The sequence below is a fragment of the Heptranchias perlo genome, chromosome 8, assembly GCF_035084215.1.
Source record: "Heptranchias perlo isolate sHepPer1 chromosome 8, sHepPer1.hap1, whole genome shotgun sequence".
Classification (NCBI taxonomy): domain Eukaryota; kingdom Metazoa; phylum Chordata; class Chondrichthyes; order Hexanchiformes; family Hexanchidae; genus Heptranchias; species Heptranchias perlo.
The window spans coordinates 60,198,126-60,225,092 of record NC_090332.1 but is presented as its reverse complement, the minus strand read 5'-3'; the positions used below and the strand labels follow the sequence as shown (position 1 = coordinate 60,225,092).

General features: G+C 41.4%; 1 protein-coding gene across 1 annotated transcript in view; it reads right to left on the bottom strand.

Annotated features, from left to right (window-relative positions):
* Nucleotides 1-26,967, bottom strand: part of pgm3 (phosphoglucomutase 3) — a 60,334-nt gene that overhangs the window by 28,545 nt on the left and 4,822 nt on the right. Inside the window, exons 2-5 of the mRNA XM_067989162.1 lie at nt 19,345-19,553; nt 10,638-10,822; nt 5,880-5,947; nt 5,224-5,357 (exon numbers count right to left, since the gene is read on the bottom strand). Of these exons, the coding sequence (XP_067845263.1) occupies nt 5,224-5,357; nt 5,880-5,947; nt 10,638-10,822; nt 19,345-19,551 (594 nt within the window). The 5' untranslated portion in view covers nt 19,552-19,553. The remainder of the gene's footprint in view (nt 1-5,223; nt 5,358-5,879; nt 5,948-10,637; nt 10,823-19,344; nt 19,554-26,967) is intronic.

Genomic DNA, 26,967 nt, shown 5'->3' with positions numbered 1-26,967 from the left:
TCGAATGTACTGGTGAATGCAGCCATTGCACCCCCCATCCTGATGGTATCAGTTTGAGGGGGTCCGAAAAGTTGATAAATGTGTAAAGAAACAATTCTGACTGGAAACCAAGAATTTTCAGCCTAAATACAAAGAACTCCCAGCCAAAAGAGGGAACTGAATGCCCTGCTGCAATAATTCACCTTTATCCCCATCTGTCAAACAGGGATTTAAATGGCCAAATGGCTGAAACCCGACTTCCCAATGCCGTGTTTCACACAGCACGGGAAACACATTGAGACAGCACTGAAATCGCTTGCCTTCATTGTAAACTACATTTATTCATTTTTTAACTACTTCAACTAGGTGCTTTAAATATCGTCCCACCGGCTTTAATTGCTCTGAGTCTTGAAGCCAGGATTTCTGCCCACTCCTCAAAAAGATGATTTTCATTGCCGCCCCGCCCCCGGACTTTTGTTTTAAAATCGAGCCCCAAGTGTTTTTCAACAATTCCCGTAAACCACAGGGAAGCAGGAAAGAGATTTCTCATTCACAAAATAATTTTACAACATTAATTTTGTATTTTGAAGTTTATAATACTGTCTTTCAAGTGAGCTCCTGCTACTGAGGGGCTTCAACCAATAGTAAATAGAGGATCAAAGTGGGTGTCAGAGGGCACAATTTAACACTTTGTGTGATCTGTTTTAATACTCAAAGTACATTGTCAGTTTGCAAATGATGCATTAAACCACTTCTACAAACTAACGTGAACACTCAAAACATATCAAACGCCTTTCTATTACAAAGATACCATTAAAGGACTAAGACTTCAGGTTGGGATTTATGATTTTGAAAATGCAAGATTTCACCCCCTTTTTAAGGGCCAGAGCATTAAGAGAGCTTTCCCTCTTAACCTTTAGAAAGCTTCTCAAACCCATCTCTTTGACCAAGTTTTCAATCACACCTCCTAATCTCTCCCTCCTGGCACAGCATCCATTTTCCTTACACTCATCTGTGAAGTGTCTTGGAACATTTTTTACGCTAAAGTTGTTATTAACAGCTTAATTTTGACTCCAATTAAAACTATTCCAAAACTTGTCTATTGAGTTCAGTCTGTTAGGTTACTGAAGCATAAATGCATGCAGAAAAATGGAACTACCAGTTGACATTCAGGCAGTATAATCTGCTTAAGTGTTCTAGCCAGAAAGATTACTACCCTACACGTGACTTTTTGAGAGTAGGGGGAAGCAAGGGGAGGTAGAGAAGGAGGTCCCGCAGACACTGGTCCTTTCCAACAGGTACAATGTACTTGCTATTTGTGAGGATAAGGAGAAAGGTAGTAGGGAGGATGATGAGAATGCTAACCATGGAGCAGGAGGAAGACCTGCCCTGGGGGGGGGGGCAGGGCAGGAGGAGCAGAATAGAAAGGTTGCAGACATACGAGATTTGATAATTAGGGGGATAGATAGCGCCCCCTGCAGTCCCGACCGAGAGTCCAGGAGGGTGTGTTGCCTACCTGGTGCAAGAGTAAAGGGTATCTCAGAGCAACTGGAGAGGTACTTGGAAAGGGAGGGGGAAGATCCAGTTGTTGTGGTCCACGTTGGGACAAATAACATAGGGAAAAAAAAGGGAGGAGGTCCTGTTAAGGTAATATCAGAAGTTAGGAACTAAATTAAAAAAATAGAACCTCACTGGTGATAATCTCAGGATTACTACCCGAGCCACATGCTAACTGGCATAGGGATGGACAGATCAGGAAGGTGAATGCATGACTGAAAGACTGGTGTGGGAAGGAGGGGTTCAATTTCATGGGACACTGATAAGTACAGGGACAGGAATGAGCTGTACCGCTGGGTTGGGCCCCACCTGAACCGGAATGGGACCTGTGTCCTAGCAGAAAAGGATAAATAGGGCTGTGGCTAGAACTTCAAACTTGTACGGCGGGGGAGGGATCTGGCGAAAATAACATAAGCCTGAAGATAAAGGAAATAGGAGATGAAAGTAAAGGTCAGACCAAAGCAAGGAATAAGAGTAACAGTCAGGGAACAGATACAGTTATAGAATAACTGTTAAAAATAAAGTGAGTGGAACTATCAATAAAAACAAATTAAATTGCCAGTACAGCAAAGTGCATAGCATCCAAAACAAAACGGTGGAACTGGAGCCAATAATTCGTAGCGAGGAGTCAGTAGTAGTAGTAGTAGGGATAACTGAAGCATGGCTTAAGAGAGAACAGGACTGGCAGTTAAATATTGCAGGATATAATGTATTTAGAAAGGAAAGGGAAGAATGGGGGGTGGGGTAGCTGTACTAATTAGAGATAACATAATGGCAGTAGATAAAAGGGACATAATTTAACATTAAGATAGAAACAGGATCCATATGCATTGAGACAAAGGATAAGACGGGATCGATTACATCTGTAGGCCACCTAATAATGGTAGGAAAGTGGAAGAAGAAATATGTAAGCAAATCTATGAAATGAGTAAAAGACATAGAATAATAATCATGGGAGATTTCAACTACCCACAAATAAACTGGCAAGAGGCGGGAAAGGGGAAAAGGGAATGGAGTTTTTACAGTGTTTTAAGAAGCCCAACAAGTGAAGAATTGCTGCTGGATCTAGTAATGAGAAAAATAGGGGAACATCTAGGCAATAGCAATCATAACATAATAAGGTTTAAAATAATGATTGAGCAAGACATAAGTAAGACAAAGACCAAAGTAATAGATTGGGGATGATAACAGAACTAGGGAAGGTAAATTGGACATTTTCTTTGACAGAGATAGAACAGCAGTGGAAAATATTTAAAACAGTGATTAAGAGAGTTCAGGATAAATATATTCTGCTTAAAAACATGAATAAACTAGACAATAATGAAACACTATGGATGATTAAAGAGATAGGGGTAAAATTGAAATGAAAGAAAAGGGCATACATTAAGCACATAGACGATAATGGAGAGGATGACCAAAGGTAATATGAAGAGGTTAGGAAAGTAGTCAAAAAAACAATTAGGAAAGCAAAGAGTTACTACAAAATTAAATTATCAAGGAACACATGAATAACAACAGAAAAATCAAGATAGGGACGTACAAGATAGACACTCAGGTAATGACAACGAAACAGCAGAGATATTGAATAGTTACTTTGCCTCATTATTTACCAGGGAGACCATCAAGGTGGACATGACATTAAGAAGAGATCAAAAAAGATGTAAAGACATTTAAGATAGAAAGGGGGAGGGAGATATGTTTGATTTAGTTTATGAATTGAGAGGATAAAAACCTTGGTCCGGATCAATTGAATCCACGCATATTAAAGAAGTTAGGTAAGAGATAACAGAGGCACTATTACATTTTTATAAAAATTCATTAGGAAAAGGGAATAGTGCCAGAGGACTGGCAGACAGCTAATGCTATTCCTATATTTAAAAAGCAAGATAGAAAAAGTCCAGGGAACTATAAACTAGTTAGCTTAATGTCAGTGGTAGGAAAGATAATGGAATCTTTACTCAAAGATGTAATAGAAAAACATCTAGAAACCAAAAATATAATAAAGAGTAGTCTACACGGATTTTAAAAAGGAAGGTCACGCTTGACCAACCTTATTGAATTCTTTGAAGTAGTAACAGAAAGAGTAGACAGGGTAATGTAATATATTTGGATTTTCAAAAGGCGTTCGATAAGTTACCACATAGTAGACTCATGACTAATGTCAGAGCATGTGGAGTCAGGGGACAAGTAGCAGAATGGATAGCAAGCTGGTGACAGAACAGAAAAGAGAGTAGGGGTTAAAGGTTACTACTCAGACTGGCAAAAGGTGGGAAGTGTTGTTCCACAACGATCGGTGATTGTTCACAATTTACAAATGATTTGGACTCGGGAATAGGAAGTAGAATTTTAAATTTGCGGATGACACCAAATTGGGGTGGTATAGTAAATAGCGAAGACAACGGCTATAAAATTCAAGAAGACATTAATAAACTTGCAGAATGGCTGTGGAAATGGCAAATGAATTTCAATATAGATACGTATTACATTTTGGTAGGAAGGATGCTGATTGGATAATAAGAGTCTAAATGGGGTACAGGAGTAAAGGGATTTAGGGGTACAGATACACAAACCACTAAATGTAGCGACACAGTTTACTAAGGCCATAAAAAAAGCTAACCACGCATTGGGCTTCATTTCTAGAGGGATAGAATTGAAAAGTAGAGAAGTTATGTTAAACTTGTAATCAATTTTGTAATTGATTCAGTGTTGTATAATTCTGGACACACAGGTACCAGATTTATACATGGCGCCAGAAATTCTCAAGACCAGTTCAGATGCTATCCAGGAGATAATTATATAGTCGAGCCAGACAGCCAGAAACGATGTAAAGACTCATGGACATTCCAAATTTCTATATATTTCTTCCAGAGGTCTCTGGGAGTAGGCACACGGTCACTTCTGCATCACTGCAAAGTAGTTTCTGTTTCACGACACCACAAAAGTAGTCACTTTATCTAAGTCTAGAGTCATATCTGATTTTGCAACACAGCGGTTAGTGTCTCTGTGAGAGACAGTCTCACACCCTTTAGGTATGACACCGCATGGAGGACACATCCACAGGATTCTGTTGAAAATCCTGGGCAGTTTATAACCTTGCTGCAGAGTCTCTTAATATTGAGAAAGTGAATGCTTCCATTCACACTCTGAAAACTTTAAAAATGTATTGGTAGGAAAGGGAATTCTGTGCATGCATGGAGTGTTCTTTCTTGGCAGTAGGGTGTGATTAGCAGCCAGGTATTAGGACAAGGATTTTGTAACTCTGGATCAGGCTTAGATTGGTAGCACAGTGTAACCAAAGCCTTTGTTCTAAATATTACAGCACCATTTGATAACATGCGGATTACATCTGGCCAATATATGTCATGTTCTTTGAAGTTAAGCACGTTGCCACAAATCAGAACACATTGGTAATGATCAGACAACCAGAGACATAAATTCAGTCATTAGGGAACACTACATATTCAGCAATGCCCAATTTGTAGCGACTAAATCTTTAGGCAACAGTCATGCCAGCGCCATAAAGGATAATCCTGCCTGTCTAGTACATCACACAGCTGAGCGATTTGGGCACCAGTTAGGTGAGTTTAGTTTTTATTTGAAATCTCCAGCAGAGTGTGTTTTTTTTGTTTTAAACGTCCACAATATTTCTCTACATGGTCAATCCTTCCCATAGCTTTTAAAAATTACCTGCTTAGTCAGGGCAATAAAAGCCAGAGAAAGTTTCTGGTAATATCCTTCAACTGTTGCAGTCCCATACTGCTCCTTGGTATTCCAACAGCAGACCATATAATGCAGCTGAGGGGTGCTTACAAGGCCATAGTCTACAACAAAGAGAGATCATATAACTTAATATTAATAGCTCAGTAACATGATCCCCTAGATTTCACCTTTGTAGATCGTAGCAGATTCAGGACCTCCGCATGCGGGTCCCTGTCGTGTGAAATTAGACAGTATAACGTGATCCAAGTTGCTGGTTAGGAAGAACCTTAAAACACATTAGCAATATTCAGATAAAGCATTTGAAAAGAGTGGTTTGATTGTGTAAAATGTTCAGCCAATTACAAATAACAGCAGTCAGACCTGGTTGGGATACTCTCATCAAATTCTGACACATGACAGGATATCAAATCACCCCCTTTAGTGCATCAGCATTATGTGAGCCATCCACAAGTATTTGCACCTTTAATTAAGCCACAGTCCAGGGTCAAAACCCTAAACACAGATTCAACATCCCAATGAACATACGAAAGTATACAATTATTTTTCATGTTCTGCCACAACAAAATATAGATTACAAGATCATTTTCAGAAGATACAGCTGTTGTCCTAACTTTGGCACATACCTTGGTAAGTTCCTCCTAAGGCACTCACACCATCAATAACAGCCTGGGCAAGCTTTAGGCTGCTGGGCCTGAAGATGAAAGACATACAGAGCACAAAATTACAGGACCAGAACATCCACACACACACACACACAAATAGAAATGTAGTTTGTTATACAGGTATATGGTATTCATAATACCCAGCAGGAAGATTTGCTATGTGCATGCTGATCATTTAAAGCTTGCAGCTCACTTCATGATTAAGTTGCATAATGAGTCATAAAATGTGATTCAATTGTTCACAGAATAATACGTAGTCAGGTGAATTCAATACATGTCCAACCCAGGGTGAGATTCTGCAATCATACAAACTCAAAGCTAAAAAAAAGCACAATCGATGCACGTACATAATTCACACTCTGACCATATGTTACTTTATACAATACATGGAAGTTATTTTGCTTCAGTTCAACACTGCTCCATAATTGGATCAGCATACAATGAGACAGCCACTAGCAAAGTCACAGGCACATCTACATATGCTAACATAGCATTCAGTTTAGACATTTAACCAGGCAAACTGCACCCTTATCTCAAAATACGTGGATTTTTTTCACCTGTCAGCAGCACATTGCACCGCTGCACCTAGACAATCATATGTCATTTTTTATATAAAGAATACTTTTTTCATTTGTACCCTCAACTCAATTCAATGTGACCAGGTTAAATTTCAGGAAATTGTGCTTTAAGCTTTAAATAAAACAAAATCAACAGGCTGAAACGTGTTACAGACCAGCTGATAGCAGGTGTCATGGCAGATACACAGAATCCTGTAAATAATCATGCAATTTGAGCTGGGGTGTTTTTAATCACATTGCAAATTATAGGGGACCAGCAAACCTCACACATATTGTAACTTAGATGTAGATATTGAGGAGTATGTTGCAATTAATGGATCAACATTTAGGAGTTCAGGTGATGTCACACAGCACAAGAACAATGATTAAAGTCTTCAGTTTACCAAATTCTTTTTTGAAAATTCACTAAATGTTATCAGAAATAAAATATATTTTTTATATATTATTACTACAATTATAACAGTGACTACACATCAAAAGTACTTAATTGGCTGTGAAGCACTTTGGGATGTCCAGAGGTCATGAAAGGTGCTATAGGAATGCAAGACCTTTCCTTTAAAGAATTGAAGTCAATACTTGGTTTACATTGAAAGGATGACAATGATCTCATCTGCAAGATCACTTCAATACACATGGTATAAATAGTTCTATATTCTACCCTCTGATCTCACATGGTATTGAGGAGATATGACATTGAAAGGGGTCTGCACATGCCATTTTAAAAAGCTAAGAGAAAGCAAGGGTTTAAAATCAGCAGGAAACCAAGGCTCTTAATACATATCGAATACACTAAAAGACCTGTAGGCGGTTACTAGAGAAAAATCCAACCTTCATATCTAAAGATTGAAATGTCTTAAAAAGTTTGCAGATTTTTTTTTGAGGGGGGGGGGGTGGTGGGAACGCTGATTGGTTTCATTAGCATGTTTCAGTGAATGGTGAGCTATAACATTACTATATCATTACTATAACATTGCTATATCATCTTGTCATGATTCTCTACATCCCCTTTCTCCTGAAAGTATGATACAGTTACACAGGCATCAGGAGACCTCTGATATTTCACCTAAATGGCTATCCCTCATGTTAGCCTACACAATAAGCACTGGCAAGCTAGCCAAAAGACAGCATCAAAACAAATCCCAATCCTGTCTTCATCCAACATCCATACAAGCAGAGTTTCAGAGAAAAAGTTAATGTCCCCATTCTTGATCAATGCCAACTAGATTTACCCACCTGGGGAAACCGCTGCCCTATCAGGACAGAATGGGGACATGTGACCTTCTATACCCCCACACCCATTTATCCACAACATGGGGATAAAAGTCATGACTACTACAGTTACACTAAATTGGTATCAGTAGCACTATTGGTATAGAAAGACACATCAGGAAGCCAACAGATGGGACTGGATTGAATAAAGTTTAACATCTTTAAATGTGCTGGACTATCCTATTCCATGAGCCATCCCCCAATGACAATTCTTATTTGTGAATATGAATATTTTAACAAATTGAATCATTGATGAGAAAAGGTTATTCAGCACATCAAGTTCGTTCCTGTGCGTTTCAACTCAGCCTAGGATCCCCTTGATGTCTTTGATTCCATTAGCTTGCCTGGTTATTCCAATCACTGTTTGAGTGAAGACATTTTTTCAAGATATGCTTTAAATTTTCACTAATTTAAACTTACATCATCTTGTTCTACTGACCTCAGTGATATTCTGGATTCACCTTATCTATGGCTGTTTAATGTCTAAGATTACGAAAAGGTTTGATGGAGTAGACGTAGACGTAGACAAATTGTTTCCACTTGTGGAGGAGTCCAAAATTAGGGGCCATAAATATAAGACAGTCACCAATAAATCCAATAGGGAACGCAGGAGGAACTTCTTTACTCAGAAAGTGGTTAGAATGTGGAGCTTGCTACCATATGACGTAGTTGAGGTGAACAGCATAGATGCATTTATGGGAAAGTTAGACAATCACAGGAAGGAGAAAGGAATAGAAGGTTATGCTGATAGGATTAGATGATGAGGGGCGGGAGGAGGCTTGTATGGAGCATGAACACTGGCATGAGTCAACTGGGACGAATGGCCTGTTTCCGTGCTATCCATTCCGTGTGATTCTGTGTAACCTATTATTATACAAGTACTCGAACGTACTCTTTAGTACGGTTTCAATTATTTCATCCAGTAATGATGCAAAATTAATGGGCCTGCTGTTGCCTGGGTTCAGTTTGTTCCCCTTTTTAAGTATAGGCACTACATTTGTTGGGAGGTACGAGACAGTAGAGATAAAGCTTTTGATCTCTGATTGGCGGGATTTGACAAGTGGTGTTACCCAGGGATCTGTACTAGGATCTCAGCTTTTTGCATATATATTAATGATTTGGATGAAGGAATAGAGTGTTGTATATCCAAGTTTTCAGATGACTAAGTTAGGAGGCACAATAAATTGTGTAGATGGGAGCAGGAAATTACAAAGGGACATAGGCAGACTAAGTGAGTGCACAAAACTATGGCAGATGGAGTTCAACGTGGGGAAGCGTGAGGTCGTACACTTTGGATCTGAGAAAGAGAAATCGGAATCGGAATATTTTCTTAATGGTGAGAGACTAGGAGCTGTGGAGGAGCAAAGGGATTTAAGTGTCCATTTACACAAATCACTAGTGCACAGGTACAAAAAGTAATCATAAAAGTTAATGGAATGTTAGCCTTTATCTCAATAGGGTGGAATTTAAAAGTGAGGAAGTGATGCTTCAGTTGTACAGAGCTTTGGTCAGACCCCATCTGCTGTGTTCAGTTTTGAGCATCGAACCTCAGGAAAGGTATAGTTGCCTGGGAAGGGGTACAGCACAGATTCACCAGAATGGTACCAGGTCTTAAAAGGCTAAATTATGACAGGTTGCATAAATTTTACTTGTATTCCCTTGAATTTGGAAGGTGACTATCTAATCAAGTTATTTAAAATGATTAAGGGACAAGATGCAGAGAAACTATTTCCTCTGTCAGGGGAGTCCAGAACAAGAGGGCATAATCTTAAAATTAGAGCTGACCGTTCAAGAGTGACATCAGGAAGCACTTTTTCCACACAAAAGGTAGTAGATATCTTGAACTCGCACCCTCAAAAAGCTGTGGATGCTAGGTCAAGACTGAGATCAAAAGATTTTTTTTTAATTAGGTAAGGGCGAATAAGTGACAGTGGCAAAACATATTGGAGCACCAACGCACTCAACCACAAAATGGAAATAAGCAGGTTCACAGTAGTAATTTCCATGAACCACTTAGTTTCAGCCATATCCTCCGAGACTGTGAAGAGTTGACACGAGTAACTTCCAAGAGAAAGAACACTCAGTCTTGCCCAGGTCTTTTTGACCATTTTTCCACAGAGAGGATTTGAAAACAAGTTACTTTGAATGTTGGATTTTTTTTAAGGCACTTAGGCTGAAAGTGGTTAATATGCTAAAATGCAAGTTACTTTCCCCAAAGACTAAACAGTAAGAAATTTGTTAACCTATCTAGGTAACCGAAAGGCACCTTCCACCTATTGTGTTGGGAAGACCCTGTGTGAGGACACAGAGACAGACACAGAGACACGTAGAAAGGCTCTAAGAAACAGGTAGGCGATTGGGTTTGTTAATGGGAAAGTGCGAGGGCTCTTGCCGAAGCAAAAAGGTTAGAAACGCTGAAGGATAGTTAGAAGCCAACTTGTTTAAACCAGGTAAGGCAGCCCACTAATAATGGGCTAGTGCGGCATGTTCTTTATTTGGTATAATTGTGCAATGAATTAAGTCTGGTCATAATGGCTGTTCTGTAAGTTCACTTATGAATTAAATATTTAAATTCTAATTTGGGGAATTTTCAAGATGAGCAGCAACTACTACAGAAGTAATGGGAAGCTCACATAACAAATAGCCAGTACTGAAGTTCCCATCTTGCTTCATATCTTGTAATAATCCTGTTTAATAAAAAGAAAATCATTGCCACATATGTTATACACACAGAATATACAAAATGGATGACAATGGAATGCCAGTTTACCGAACTTCTGAACAGGTCTTCCTCCCATCCCCACAAAGAGAGAAATAAATTGGATGCTCTACAATTCCAGCTATATCTATATCACACAACCATAACACATACCGTGTGTCTCTGCCAAGAAATACCCGAGCCACTTCCTGCAGGTTCACAGAATCTTTCTCAACAATATTGGTTAGGACAGATTTCAGATCCTGTTCTTCTGCATTTGCTAACAGTGTGGCATACTCTTCCCATGCAGGTGCGAGCATCTCTCCGAGAGGATCAACCAATTTCACTCCATTGTCTTCCTGTAATGGAAAGCAACAACTTAAGATGGCGCTGTATATGCTAAGACCCCAGGTGCTCCGTAGTGATGTAGACTAAAACTGCTTTACACCTTTGTAGACTATCTTTCTAGTTTCCTGACACTGAACCAACGTCACTTGGTTGACGACGTGAGCTGGGACTCAACTTGTTGCAATCAACATTGCACATAATCCAATATGTTGCAACATGGGTGACATACACCTGCTACTGGTTCAAATCACTTTCTTACTCATCAAAGTAGAGATTACCCATACAGTAAAACTACTTTGCAACCATTACAGTAGTAATAGTTTCACTCTCACAGACATGGGTAAACTTGAGCCCATTAGTCGGAAACTGATTCTCTCTAACCTGTAGGGAGACACAAAAAAGGTAAATAAAAGAAATAAATAAGTCCCAGCTTTGAATCCCAATCTGTGATGAGTTAGCTGATCTCAGCAGGGCTGTCAGTGGGATGGGCAAGGGAAAGGAAAACTGACCAGGGTTTCCACCTGATTTGCTATTCAGCGATTCTCGCTAGAAGCGCACATGCATTGACATACATAGAAACTGCGGTCCCCCTGCAGTTTAATAGCCTGGCAACAATCATGTTTGTGACTTACAAGTGCCCTTACCAAATTAACACTTTCAGTAGAGGAGAGAAAAAAGTAAAAGAAAAACTAAGTTAGTACTCAAATGCTGGATAGAGGCTTTCACCTTTTGTGCTTTACTGGAATTCTACTGGCAACCCTGCGGTGAAATACAATTTATACATATAAAAACAGTGCATGACAGGACAATAATACAAATTCAGGTTGAAGCCTACCTAAACCACAAATAAAAAGTATTCAATTCTTCCTTGACCATATGATCCACTTAAGAGTCATGGATACAGTATATGATGGGAGAGGGAAGGAAAAGGAGATACAAACAATATGCTGAATTTGAGAAATTTCAATTTTAACATTCAAGACAGTTATTAAATAGTATTAACTCAGATTCATAAGGAAAGTTAGAGAAAAAAACAGGACATATATCACATTTTGGAATTTTTGACTATTGTACCATGAAAAGATCCTGGTATGATTTATATTCAAATCCTGCCACCAAGTTAAATTTAGCTGTCAAGGAATTAGATTGGCTGAACAGAAAAGCTGGAGAGGTGCACTAAAACCAGACAAATCACTTTGGGAAATGATGCCTTTTGCATACCACTTCTGCTTTAGACAATGGAAGTTGTTTAGGCCTTCCAGTTGAGCATGCAGATATTATATTAGAACAGTTTATTCAACTGGGCTCCTTGCAACCCAGTTTTTAGAAAATCTGTTTGTGGAGATAAGACAGGAAAAGTGCCTTAGGATAGAGCCAATCAGAATCAGAGTAACGGCTGAACTGAGAAGTAATATTTAATGGGAACGATGTGGTATGTTTTATCACTTTTCATAAGTTGGAGCATAGTGAGATTTATTATGATGAGATTTACTCTGCTCATTCACTTAACTGTTAAATAAACAAGTTTTCTTGATTAAATTCGGCCCCTTCTCGCTGAAGTGTTAAATCAGTCCGCCTTTTGGAAAATTGGAGAAGGGCTCATGACATCACGTGTGAGGGTACGAGAAGCATTTCACAAAACAAGGACTTTCATTGTTACAGGCTTCCCCCACCCCGAGGTTACACTCTCACATGACTAGATATTAGGTAGTAAAGGTAAACTCCTGATCACGAGGGTTGTCGGACCCACTGATGGAAGAGACCAGTGACACTGAACCCAAGAGAATATCTAGCTCAAAATTTGTAACATATAACACAAGAAAAAGCATTAGAACCAAACAAGCTCACCTCTTTTTCTTATAAGATTGTGTCTTATATTAGTGAATTAATGACTATCTGATTAATTGGCTACAAAGATTAAAGTCAATTTTAGTTTCTAGGTACATTCCCACAATGGAGAAAGATAGCGCAATTAAAGCCAGAGCTCCCTGGATGACAAAAGAGTTGAAGAGCAAGTTGAAGCAGAAAAAAGGGGCATAGGACAGATGTCAGGCTGATAATACAAGTGAAAACCAAGCTGAATATAGAAAGTTCAGAAGGTAAGTGAAAAAGGAAATAAGAGGGGCAAAGAGAGAGTATAAGAATAGACTGGTGGCAAACATAAAAAGGAATCCAAAAGTCTTCTATAGGCATGTAAACAGTAAACGGGTAGTAAGGAGGTGGGGCCGATTAGGAACCATAAAGGAGATCTACTCATGGAGGCAGGGGGCATGGCCGAGGTACTTTGCATCTGTCTTTACCATGGAAGAAGGTGCTGCCAGAGATTCAGTAAAGAAAGATGTAGTTGAGATACTGGATGGGCTAATAATTGATAAAGAGATACTAAAAGGCTAGCTGTACTTAAAGTAGATAAGTCACCCGGTCCAGATGTAATGCATCCTAGGTTGCTGAGGGAAGGGTGGAAATTGCGCCCATAATCTTCCAAACATCCTTAGATACGGGGGTGGTGCCAGAGGACCGGAGAATTGCAAATGTTACACCCTTGTTCAATAAAGGGTGTAAGGATAAACCCAGCAACTTCAAGGGTTAAGTTACGAGGAGAGATTACACAAATTGGGATTGTATTCTCTAGAGTTTCAAAGGTTACGGGGTGATCTGATCGAAGTTTATAAGATATTAAGGGGAACGGATAGGGTGGATAGAGAGAAACTATTTCCGCTGGTTGGGGATTTTAGGAGTAGGGGGCACAGTCTAAAAAATTAGAGCCAGACCTTTCAGGAGCGAGATTAGAAAACATTTCTACACACAAAGGGTTGTAGAAGTTTGGAACTCTCTTCCGCAAACGGCAATTGATACTAGCTCAACCGCTAAATTTAAATCTGAGATAGCTTTTTGGCAACCAAGGGTATTAAGGGATATAGGCCAAAGGGAGGTATATGGAGTTAGATCACAGATCAGCCATGATCTTATCAAATGGCGGAGCAGGCACGAGGGGCTGAATGGCCTACTCCTGTTCCTATGTAACTACAGGCCAGTCAGTTTAACCTCGGTGGTGGGGAAACTTTTCGAAACGATAATCCGGGATAGAATTAGCAGTCATTTGGACAAGTGAGGATTGATTGACAAATTCGTGCTGGCTTTCCCTAAAGGCAAATCGTATTTAACCTGATAAGAGTTTTTTGATGAGGTAACAGAGAGAGTCGATGAGGGCAATGCGGTTGATGTGGACTTTCAAAAGGCATTTGATAAAGTGCCACATAATAGGCTTGTCATCAAGTTTGAAGCCCATAGAATAAAGGGGGCAGTAGCAACATGGATATAAAATTGGCTAAGTAACAGGGAGCAGAGAGTAGTGGTTAACGGTTGTTCTTTGGATTGGAGGGAAGTGTACAGTGATGTTCCCCAGGAGTTCGTACTTGGACCACTGCTTTTCTTGATATATATTAATGGCTTGGACTTTTTTAAAAATTCGTTCATGGGATGTGGGCGTCGCTGGGAAGCCAGCATTTATTGCCCATCCCTAATTGCCCTTGAGAAGGTAGTGGTGAGCCACCTTCTTGAACCGCTGCAGTCCGTGTGGTGAAGGTTCTCCCACAGTGCTGTTAGGAAGGGAGTTCCAGGATTTTGACCCAGAGACGATGAAGGAACGGCGATATATTTCCAAGTCGGGATGGTGTGTGACTTGGAGGGGAAGGTGCAGGTGGTGTTGTTCCCATGTGCCTGCTGCCCTTGTCCTTCCATAAGAACATAAGAAATAGGAGCAGGAGTAGGCCAATCGGCCCCTCGAGTCTGCTCCACCATTCAATATCATAGCTGATCTGATCCTAACCTCAAATCTAAATTCACGTCCAATTTCCTGCCCACTCCCCGTAACCCCTAATTCCCTTTACTTCTAGGAAACTGTCTATTTCTGTTTTAAATTTATTTAATGATGTAGCTTCCTGGGGCAGCAAATTCCACAGACCGACTACCCTCTGAGTGAAGAAGTTTCTCCTCATCTCAGTTTTGAAAGAGCAGCCCCTTATTCTAAGATTATGCCCCCTAGTTCTAGTTTCACCCATCCTTGGGAACATCCTTACCACATCCACCCGATCAAGCCCCTTCACAATCTTATACGTTTCAATAAGATCGCCTCTCATTCTTCTGAACTCCAATGAGTAGAGTCCCAATCTACTCAACCTCTCCTCATTTGTCTGCCCCCTCATCCCCGGGATTAACCGAGTGAACCTTCTTTGTACTGCCTCGAGAGCAAGTATGTCTTTTCTTAAGTATGGGCACCAAAACTGTATGCAGTATTCCAGGTGCGGTCTCACCAATACCTTATATAACTGCAACAATACCTCCCTGTTTTTATATTCTATCCCCCGAGCAATAAAAGCCAACATTCCGTTGGCCTTCTTGATCACCTGCTGCACCTGCATACTAACTTTTTGATTTTCTTGCACTAGGACCCCCAGATCGCTTTGTACTGCAGTACTTTCCAGTTTCTTGCCATTAAGATAATAACTTGCTCTCTGATTTTTCCTGCCAAAGTGCATAACCTCAAATTTTCCAATATTGTACTGCATCTGCCAAATCTCCACCCACTCACCCAGCCTGTCTATATCCCCTTGTAGGTTTTTTATGTCCTCCTCACTCTCTACTTTCCCTCCCATCTTTGTATCATCTGCAAACTTTGATATGTTACACTCGGTCCCCTCCTCCAAATCGTTAATATAGATTGCAAAGAGTTGGGGACCCAGCACCGACCCCTGCGGAACACCACTGGCTACCGGTTGCCATGATGTGGAGATGCCGGTGATGGACTGGGGTTGACAACTGTAAACAATTTTACAACACCAAGTTATAGTCCAACAATTTTATTTTAAAATTCACAAGCTTTCGGAGGCTTCCTCCTTCCTCAGGTGAATGTCAAGAAATCCTCGAACCTCTCGCATTTATAAATCACAGAACAATACCTGGTGATTACAGATAGTCTTTTCAACAGATAGTCTTTTCAATGGCAGTTGAAAAGACTATCTGTAATCACCAGGTATTGTTCTGTGATTTATAAATGCGAGAGATTCGAGGATTTCTTGACATTCACCTGAGGAAGGAGGAAGCCTCCGAAAGCTTGTGAATTTTAAAATAAAATTGTTGGACTACTGGTTGCCAGTCCGAGAATGAACCATTTATCCCAACTCTCTGCTTCCTGTTAGATAACCAATCCTCCACCCATGCCAGAATATTACCCCCAATCCAGTGATTCTTTATCTTGAGCAATAATCTTTTATGTGGCACCTTGTCAAATGCCTTCTGGAAGTCCAAATACACTACGTCCACTGGTTCCCCTTTATCCATCCTGTACGTTATGTCCTCAAAGAACTCAAGCAAATTTGTCAGACAGGACTTCCCCTTCGTAAAGCCATGCTGACTTTGTCCTATTAAATTATGTTTATCCAAATGTTCTGCTACTGTCTCCTTAATAATAGACTCCAAAATTTTACCCACCACAGATGTTAGGCTAACTGGTCTATAATTTCCAGCCTTCTGCCTACTACCCTTTTTAAATAAGGGTGTTACATTAGCAGTTTTCCAATCTGCCGGGACCTTTGCCGAGTCCAGAGAATTTTGGAAAATTATTACCAAAGCATCCACAATCCCTACTGCCACTTCCCTCAAGACCCTAGGATGTAAGCCATCAGGTCCAGGGGATTTATCCGCCTTGAGTCCCATTAATTTACTGAGTACCAATTCCTTAGTGATTTTAATCGTATTAAGCTCCTCCCCCACTAGAGCCCCCTGTTTGTCCAGTGTTGGGATATTCTTAGTGTCCTCTACCGTAAAGACTTCCAGGTGGTAGAGGTCGCGGGTTTGGGAGGTGCTGTCGAAGAAGCCTTGGTGAGTTGCTGCAGTGCATCCTGTGGATGGTACACACTGCAACCACAGTGCGCCGGCGGTGAAGGGAGTGAATATTTAGGGTGGTGGATGGGGTGCCAATCAAGCGGGCTGCTTTGTCTTGGATGGTATCGAGCTTCTTGAGTGTTGTTGGAGCTGCACTCAACCAGGCAAGTGGAGAGTATTCCATCACACTCCTGACTTGTGCCTTGTAGATGGTGGAAAGGCTTTGGGGACTTGTCTGGCGCGAATGTTACTTGCCACTTATGAGCCCAAGCCTGGATGTTGTCCATGTCTTGCTGCAAGCAGGCATGGACTGCTTCATTATCTGAGGGGTTGCGAATAGAACTGAACACTGCAACGATCAGCGAACATCCCTATTTCTGACCTTATGATGGTGTGAAGGTCATTGATGAAGCAGCTGAAGATGGTTGGGCCTAGGACACTGCCCTAGGGTGCCCTAGACTTGGGTGTACAGTGCTCAATTTCCAAATTTGCAGATGACACAAAACTTGGAAGTGTAGTGAACATTGAGGAGGATAGTGATAGACTTCAAGAGGATATAGATAGGCTGGTGAAATGGTCGGACACGTGGCAGATGACATTTAACGCAGAAAATGCAAAGTGATATATTTTGGTTGGAAGAACGAGGAGAGGCAATATAAACTAGAGGGCACAATTCTAAAAGGGGTACAGGAACAGAGAGATCTGGGGGTATATGTGTACAAATCGTTGAAAGTGGCAGGACAGGTTGAGAAAGCAGTTAAAAAGGCATACGGGATCCTGGGCTTTATAAATAGAGGCATAGAGTACAAAAGCAAGGAAGTCATGATGAACCTTTATAAAACACTGGTTCAGCCACAACTGGAGTATTGTGTCCAGTTCTGGGCACGGCACTTTAGGAAAAATGTGAAGGCCTTAAAGAGGGTGAGAAAAGATTTACTAGAATGATTCCAGGGATGAGGGACTTCAGTTATGTGGATGGACTGGAAAAGCTAGGGTTGTTCTCCTTACAGCAGAGAAGGCTGAGAGCAGACTTGACAGAGGTATTTAAAATCATGACGGGTCTAGACACAATAGATAGAAAGAAACTGTTCCCATTGGCGGAAGGGTCAAGAACCACAGGACATAGATTTAAGGTGATTGGCAAAAGAACCAAAGGTGACATGAGGAAAAACTTTATTACGCAGCGAGTGGTTAGGCTCTGGAATGCACTGTCCGAGGGGATGGTGGAGGCAGATTCAATCGTGGCTTTCAAAAGGGAATCGGGTAACCACTTGAAAGGAAAAAATTTGCAGGGCTATGCGAATAGGGCGGGGGAGTGGCACTAGCTGGATTGCTCTTGCATAGTGCCGGCACAAACTTGATGGGCGGAATGGCCTCCTTTCTATGATTCTATGAATATTCAACAAAACATTGGGGACAGAGCGGTAATGTAATGATGCGATATTCTACAAGATGGCAGAGTGGAGGTGCCTGGGTGGAACAGAGGCAGAAGGGGGGGGAAAGAGAATTGTAAAAACGTTAAAGCGGGTCAGCCTACCCACTGCATTCTCAACACGTTATTGCCAATTCAGGGCCACACTGGCAAAGACTGGATAACAGATTAAGGTGTCAACAAGAAAGCAAACAAAAACTGCAGACCCAAAAGCAAAAAGGCTTGGAAAATGTGGTTGGACAAAGAGAAAAGTAATATAAAGGATTTAATGTTTGTTTCCATTAAAACAGCAACTATCTTCTGCAACCTTCAATCTTCTCCCATCCTCTTCCAACAGGTCTGACTAATGCTGAGGTACTCTTTCACAAGCAGCAGCAGCCCTCCATAGTTAATTAAATGAATTGTTCATGCATGAGCCTAAACAGCAAGTTTAGGCAGGTGATTCGATTATGGAGCCCATACAACTCACCCAACATTGTCCTCACCCAAATTCCAAACGCACAATTAGGCAGCAATCAAGAACAAGAAACCCTGGCTGAGCTTGTCTACCTTTCCCTAGCCTGGTGGTAGACCAATTGCAGGTGCTCCTACTATAAACTATGATGAAATCAGTTAACTCCGCACAGATCAAGGATCAAACAAGGAAATATAATTGTTTTGGATGCCTGTTTCACATCATATGGTGCACTTATCCACTGAGCCATCAGGGTAGCTCCAAAACAGCAACATTTCAAGGTATGCAGGTTATTCTACTCCCAACTCCCTGAATCTTCATTTATTGTCTACTTTCAAAAAAAAATGCAGATTGCATTGTCACTTTACTGTTGGACAAAATCAATTTCTATGAAGAATGTATGACTTTGAAGCAGATAGATAAGGAACAACAACTTGTATTCCATAGTGCCTTTAACATAGTAAAATGTTGCAAGGTGCTTCATATGGCCTAATCAGAGCTATGAAGAAGCCTGCTTACTTTGCTTTCAGACATTTTGTCTCATTAATGGGGGCTGCGAATGGGGTCACAGCGTGCAGTAGTTACACCATGAGAGTATAGGACAAGCTTAATAGACAACCTGGTCTTTTCCTGTCCTTCATTTTAGTCTGTACATAACCCCGTCATACCCTCCCGTGGATGTGTACCTGAAAAAGGGTAAAATTAGAATCAACACATTGGAAAACTAGCTTCCTTTTGAACCCACACTCACTGTTGAACCTTACCTCTGGATTGTGGGAGGCTGTGACCATTACACCAATAGTAGATTGGGTTTTCTTGGACCTCAGCACTGCCAGCAAGCCCATGCGATACATCACATGATCCAGCTGTTCGGCCTTTGCACGGAATCCTGCTGTTCCATATTGAAGAACTAGTCCTACAGGTTTAGGATGCTGTCCGGACATCTTCTCTACTTCTTCAAAACAAGTCATATCTGTGTTAGAGAAAAAACACTAGGTAAGAATTTTTAGGAATAGGAAATGACCATGAGGCTGTACCAAGCTCAATGGGTTTAAGTCTCTTAAACCCATTAATGCTGTTTAATTTCAATGGCCTTATGGTAACTTATTCCACAACTCTATTATCCTTTGGGTGAACTATTTGACTAGATCAAGTTTGTCAATTCTCTCCATAATCTTGAAAACTTCACTTACATGGAATTACACAGAAATTCTGGCACAGAGAAAAGGCCATTGAGCCCAGCCAGTCCACGTTGGTGCTTATCGTCCATATGAGGAGTCTGATTCCCAGATGCCTGCTTTGTTTCCATATCCCTTTATTCCACTTATCTTCAACCATCTAACCTATTCTTAAATATTGTCCTAGTCTCTGCTTCAATCAGTAATTGTGTAAAAAAAAAGTTTCCCTTGCTCTCTGTTCTAAAGCTCTTAGTATATCCCATTTTAGACCCCTCAATCACTGAAAGTAGTCTATTTCTACCTACTCTGTCCCATTCCTTCATAATTTTAAACACCTCTATCAAATCACCCCATAATCTCCTCTGTTCTAACAAAAACAGCCCCAATTTTACCAAGTCTTTCTTCATATTTGTATTTCTGCATACCAGCCAGCATCCTAGTAAATCTATGCTGTACCTTCGCTATTGCCTCAACATACATAGTGTGGAGCCCAAAACTGCGCCCAGCACTTCAACTGTGGTCTTGCTAAAGTTTTATATAGATGCATCATTACATCGTAACATTTATATTTTATACTTCTTGTCAAAAACCCAATATTCTATTAGCCTATCCACTTGAGGTCATGCTTTTAATGCCAAATCCCTCCACATCACCCACCATCATTGGGTCAATTAAAATTCAAAAGAACTAGTAGATTTTTAGAAAGTACAAATATTGGCATGTGTGACATCTGAAGTTCAACAGTCTTAAAATGTTATATTTACACTAGCAGATCTCCCGATGCTGTTGAGTGAGTCAGAGCACTGTTGCAAAGTGAAAAGCTAGGGTGTGGGAGGGGTGCACATCCACATCTTCATTGAAAAGATTTGGAAACAAATTTATAAACTCAGAACCAGTAATTACATTTTTTCTGATTAATTCGTAGAAAATATGCTCAACAGCTGCTAGATTCATAGAATTATAAACCAGCCATTTAGCCCAGCAAATTTGCACCAGTGTATATATAGTTAGATAAATAATGTTCCTCTCACATACCACAGTTACATAAACAAATCTTTGCATATCTCAAGGGGTATGGGGAAAAAGAGTAGTTCTTTACCTAGTGAAAGCCAAGGAAGGTAAAACTTAAGAAAACATTAAGTTAATTTCTCTACGCTCCTCTGATTCTGGCCTTTTGCACATCCCCGATTTTCTTCACTCCACCATTGGCGGCCATGCCTTCAGCTGCCTAGGCCCTAAGTTCTGAAATTCCCTCCCTAAACCTCTCCACCTCTCTTTCCTCCTTTAAGACATACCTTGAGCCTGTTCTGCCATTCAATTAGATCATGGCTGATCTGTAGCTTAACTTCATCTACCTTCCTTGGTTCCGGAACCCTTAATACCCTTGCTTAACAAAAATCTATCAATCTGTTTTGAAACTTTCAATTGACCTAGTCTCAACAGCTTTTTGGGCTCCTTAAAACCTACCTCTTATTGACCAAGCTTTTAGTCACCTGTCCCAATATGTCCTTATGTGGCTATGTGTCAAATTTTGTTTGATAAAGCTCTGTGAAGCACCTTGGGATGTTTTACTATGTTAAAGGCGCTATATAAATGCAAGTAGTTGTTGTTTCCTTCGTTACTAAAAATCTCTGCAATAGTATATAGTGTTACTAAGAAGTTTTACGTAAATAAGCAAGATAAATTCAGGATTTTTGTGCACAAACTTGAATTACACAGTAATTGCTGCCTATATGGTTTTTTTCCCCTCCCCGATTATTTTGTTAGGTCACCTTGAAGTCTCTTCCATTGACAAACCCATGCCCGCAGTCCCCTAATATGATCTATCCAAGCCAGCAAGGGTCAAATTGATGAAGCCAAACATGGCAATCCACAGTTTATATATTTGACCATGACACTGTAACATCATCGCATGGAATTTCTGCAGGGGTTGTCCCAATCATCCACCCTAACTTCGGCAGAAGCTAAGTAGAAACCCCAGAGAAACGGCGTAAACCACACACAAACTGACTTACTTCTGTCACTGCGTATGGACTGACATGAAATTTGAAGCTTTAAAAAGGTTTCAAAATACAAACAAGTTTAAAATGCTGCACAAAGAAAGAAATGAATGGTGCAAAAATAATTACAGGTGAATTTCGCGATCTGGGGCATTACACACAATACACAACATATCAAATCACTGTGGAGCAGCAAAGCAAAATGAGCCAAATACCAAAACAGTGGAGTATAAATTGGATACTTAAACTATACAAGCTCTGGTCAGACTACGCCTTGAGTTTCGTGTTAAGTAGGAGAAACACCAGAGGTGGTGCAAAGAGTCACAAGATTGATCCTTAATTTCTGAGGACTGCATCATGAGAAAATGGAGAAAATGGAGAAACTTGGGCTTTTTAGCCTTGAAAGGAAATGCCTGAGAGGGGAGCACATAGAGGTATGAGATAGTAACTGGTAGAGAACATTACTTCACATTAAACCATGGCAGTAGGATAGACAAGGGGACACAAGCGTGACATCAATTATGGCCTGTTTCAAATTATAAAATCTCTACATTATATCGTTTCATGAGGAGCTGTAGCAAAGTTAGATTGATGGGATTTTTAAAGTGGAAGCCATAGGTGCTATTTGTTATATTTTCCTTTATCCTTCAGAGTTTGTAGGTAAGCCAAATATGTACTTTCTGGACCAGACATATCCGTCAGTAAATATGACTTGATTAATTCCAGACAATGTTTACCCACTGTAAGAAACAGTCATTAGCTGCAAAAGCTATCCCAATAGTGGGTATCTTGGTAGAAAGGCAGTTGTTTCAAAATTAACACCTGGGAAAACTGCTCATCTTTAGTTCATATGCTTCAACTGGTGCAACACTGAAATGGAATTCCATATAATACCTAGCACCCACATTTACGTCTGTCTAAACATCAGTTAAAGTACTCCAAAAAAGCAGGAATTTCAAATGCTTTATGTTTGTTTCAGAACAATTTAAAGTAGTAATGAAAGTTAATTGTACTATATAGTTCTTATTCTGCTGATTTATCTTGTTTCGTTATAAATTTATGTCTTACAATAAATTACAAATTTGTAGTTTATTCTAAAACATACTGTGGCCTTTGTCCATTTTTCGGAGAGATCAGGTGTGTACAGTGGACAGCCCGCACTATTTCCAGTGTATACTCCAGCAGTACATGGGTGGATTGTTAACCCAGCCTGTACATGCACAAGGGTAAGTTTTGGTTTAGAGGTGCAGGCCTGCTTACAGAAGCTACTTTTTGTGGTCAGCACAAATAGAGAGTATAGAGAAAGAAGCCCAAATTCCAAAGTTCATACAAGTGAAAGCCAAAGTTAGGACTTATGCCAGAAATTAGTTCTACACAGGAAATGGATTTCCAGGTAAGTTAGTGGAAGCAAAAGCCTGGAATCATTTAAGAAACAGCTGGATGCTGTGAAGGGGGGCTGTTGGTTCTTTCTGGATGGATAAGCTAGGGTGGGCAAAATGGTCTTCTTCCTCATACACACTTATAGATTGTGATCAAGTGAACATACAAATTCTACGATGGTCATTTTGCCCAATATGCGGCCCAGAATAGTACACTCTCATGCAAGGAATAAAGAGTTTGTCTACATACATAGGAGAAGCAAATCAGAGTTATTTTAAACCAAGTAGGGAGTTTAAAAATAAATTGTTGGCTTTACACCAACAGCAGGTGCTAGGTGCAATCATGTGCAATTCAATCAAAACTGGCCCAAAAGCATTCTGCAGCAGCAATAAACTAAACAATTACTTACCAACATTGTACAACTGACTCAACAAAAATCATTACAGCAGACAACAGCACTGACACTAACCTTATAAACTAAGAAGCCCAATCCCAGCCACTAACTTCCTTAAGACCCATCTCAGGAATGCTTCATCATACAGCACCATGGAATAATGGAACATGCATTTGCACTCATGTTTTCCAAATTGTTGAGCATCCTGGAAAATTCTAGGCATTTCCTCACAGGAAAGAAAAAACAACCAGACAACCAATACTTCTATTAAACTAGCTGCCGAGGTCCTAAACTTTGGAATTCCCCCTCTCAACCTCTCCTCCTTTAAGATGCTCCTTGAAACCTACTTCTTTGACAAAGCTTTTGGTCACCTATCCTAATATCTCCTTACGCGGTTTGACACTCCTGTGACGTTCCTTGGAACGTTTTACGTTAGAGGCGGCACTTACTCACCAATAACCTGCTCATCGATGCTCAGTTTGGGTTCCGCCAGGACCACTCGGCTCCAGACCTCATTACAGCCTTGGTCCAAACATGGACAAGAGAGCTGAATTCCAGAGGTGAGGTGAGAGTGACTGCCCTTGACATCAAGGCAGCATTTGACCGAGTGTGGCACCAAGGAGCCCGAGTAAAATTGAAGTCAATGGGAATCAGGGGGGAAAACTCTCCAGTGGCTGGAGTCATACCTAGCACAAAGGAAGATGGTAGTGGTTGTTGGAGGCCAATCATCTCAGCCCCAGGGTATTGCTGCAGGAGTTCCTCAGGGCAGTGTCCTAGGCCCAACCATCTTCAGCTGCTTCATCAATGACTTTCCCTCCATCATAAGGTCAGAAATGGGGACGTTCGCTGATGATTGCACAGTGTTCAGTTCCATTCGCAACCCCTCAGATAATGAAGCAGTCCGAGCCCGCATGCAGCAAGACCTGGACAACATCCAGGCTTGGGCTCATAAGTGGCAAGTAACATTTGCGCCAGACAAGTGCCAGGCAATGACCACCTCCCCATGACATTCAACGGCATTACCATCGCCGAATCCCCCACCATTAACATCCTGGGGGTCACCATTGACCAGAAATGAAACTGGACCAGCCACATAAATACTGTGGCTACAAGAGCAGATCAGAGGCTGGGTATTCTGTGGCGAGTGAGTCACCTCCTGACTCCCCAAAGCCTTTCCACTATCTACAAGGCACAAGTCAGGAGTGTGATGGAATACTCTCCACTTGCCTGGATGAGCGCAGCTCTAACAACACTCAAGAAGCTCGACACCAGGACAAAGCAGCTCGCTTGATTGGCACCCCATCCACCACCGGCACACTGTGGCTGCAGTGTATACCATCCACAGGATGCACTGCAGCAACTCACCAAGGCTTCTTCGACAGCACCTCCCAAACCCGCGACCTCTACCATCTGGAAGGACAAGAGCAGCAGGCACATGGGAACACCACCACCTGCACGTTCCCCTCCAAGCCACACACCATCCCGACTTGGAAATATATCGCCGTTCCTTCATCGTCTCTGGGTCAAAATCCTGGAACTCCCTTCCTAACAGCACTGTGGGAGAACCTTCACCACACGGACTGCAGCGGTTCAAGGCGGCGGCTCACCACCACCTTCTCAAGGGCAATTAGGGATGGGCAATAAATGCCAGCCTTGCCAGCGACGCCCACATCCCATGAACGAATAAAAAATATGCAAGTAGTTGTTGTTGTACATGCCATATAGTTGTGAGAGAGCACTTTCATTTGCTCTGTGGGTTTTGCTATAGCCACACTTAATAGAATTTTCCTACATTCTCTCACAGGTCAACAAAAGACGACAGAAGAGACCTGAATCTCAACTCAGGCACCATCTCACAGCTGGGCATGCTGTAAACAAAGGAGCAGGTGCACATGGAGCAGGAGCACATGGAGCAGGAAGTCTTCCAAAGGGCACAGGCCAGCACCTCCCAAACCCGTGACCTCTACCTCCCAGAAGGACAAGGGCAGCAGGTGCATGGGAACACCACCACCTGCAAGTTCCCCTCCAAGTCACACATCTATCCCGACTTGGAAATATATCGCCGCTCCTTCGTCGTCACTTGGTCAAAATCCTGGATCTCCCTACCTAATAGCACTGTGGGAGTACCTTCACCACATGGACTGCAGCAGTTCAAGAAGGCGGCTCACCACCATCTTCTCAGGGGCAATTAGGGATGGGCAATAAATGCTGGCCTTGCCAGCAATGCCCACATCCCATTAATGATTAAAAATGCATTTCTGGAGTAATACTGTGCATACATGTAAATCTACAAAAGCCTTTAACTGTGTTGAAAGACAAACGCATGGTTTGTATCCCGTATAATTTAAAACAGGATATCTAGAATTCTTCTAAATGGCTAGGGCAGCAACACACATGCTTCCACTCTTTTGCTCAACCAGGTGTTTGACATGCACAGGTATCCATCGCCATGTTTCAGACTCCAAATCATATCTACTGAGAAAACTATGTGCAGAGTTTCTATTTAAACACAAAGTGCTGTAAATGCATAGCAGGTTCCGTTTGCTGGATAAATACATACACTCTTCTTGAAGAAACACTCCTTGTTTACCCAAGAGAGTTCAGGCACAAGTTGCAATGAGCAGTATTGCTGGATATACAATCTCCACTTCGGTGCCCTCATTACTGGAGGTATAATTCCACTCCTGTCCCCCCATGACTGGAGGTATAATCCCACTCTCGTCCCCCCATGACTGAAGGCATAATCCCACTCCCATCCCCTTATTACTAGGGGTATAATTCCACTCCCCTCATTAAGGAAGGTATAATCCCACACACATCCCCCAATTACTGGAGGTATAATCCCACTCCCCTCCGCTCATTGCTGGAGGTATAATCCCACACCTGTCCCATTATTACTGGAGGTATAAACCCAGGCTCCTTCCTCCATTACTGGAGGTGTAATCCCACTCCCCTCCCGTCATTACTGGAGGTATAACCTCGCTTTCATCCCCTCATTACTGGAAGTATAATCCGACTCCCCTCCTCTCATTACTGGAGGTATATCCCACTCCGCCCATTAATGGTGTCAAAATCCCACTCCCCTCCCCTCATTGGTGGAAGCATAATTCCAGTACCCTCCCCCCGATTATTGGAGGTGTAACCCCACTCGAATCCCCCATTACTAGTATAATGCCACTCCACTCCCACCATTTCTGGATGTATTTCCCACTCCCCTCATTGCTGGAGGTAAAATCTCACTCCCCTCCCATCATTACTGGTGGTATAATGCCGCTCTCATCCCCTCATTACGGGACGTGTAACTCCCCTCATCATCGGAGGTATAATCCCACTCCCCACATTACTGGGGGTATAAACCCATTTTCTCTCTTCCCCCCCCCCCCCCCCCCACCGCCCCCAATACTGGAGATATAATCCTACTCCCCTCCCCGAATA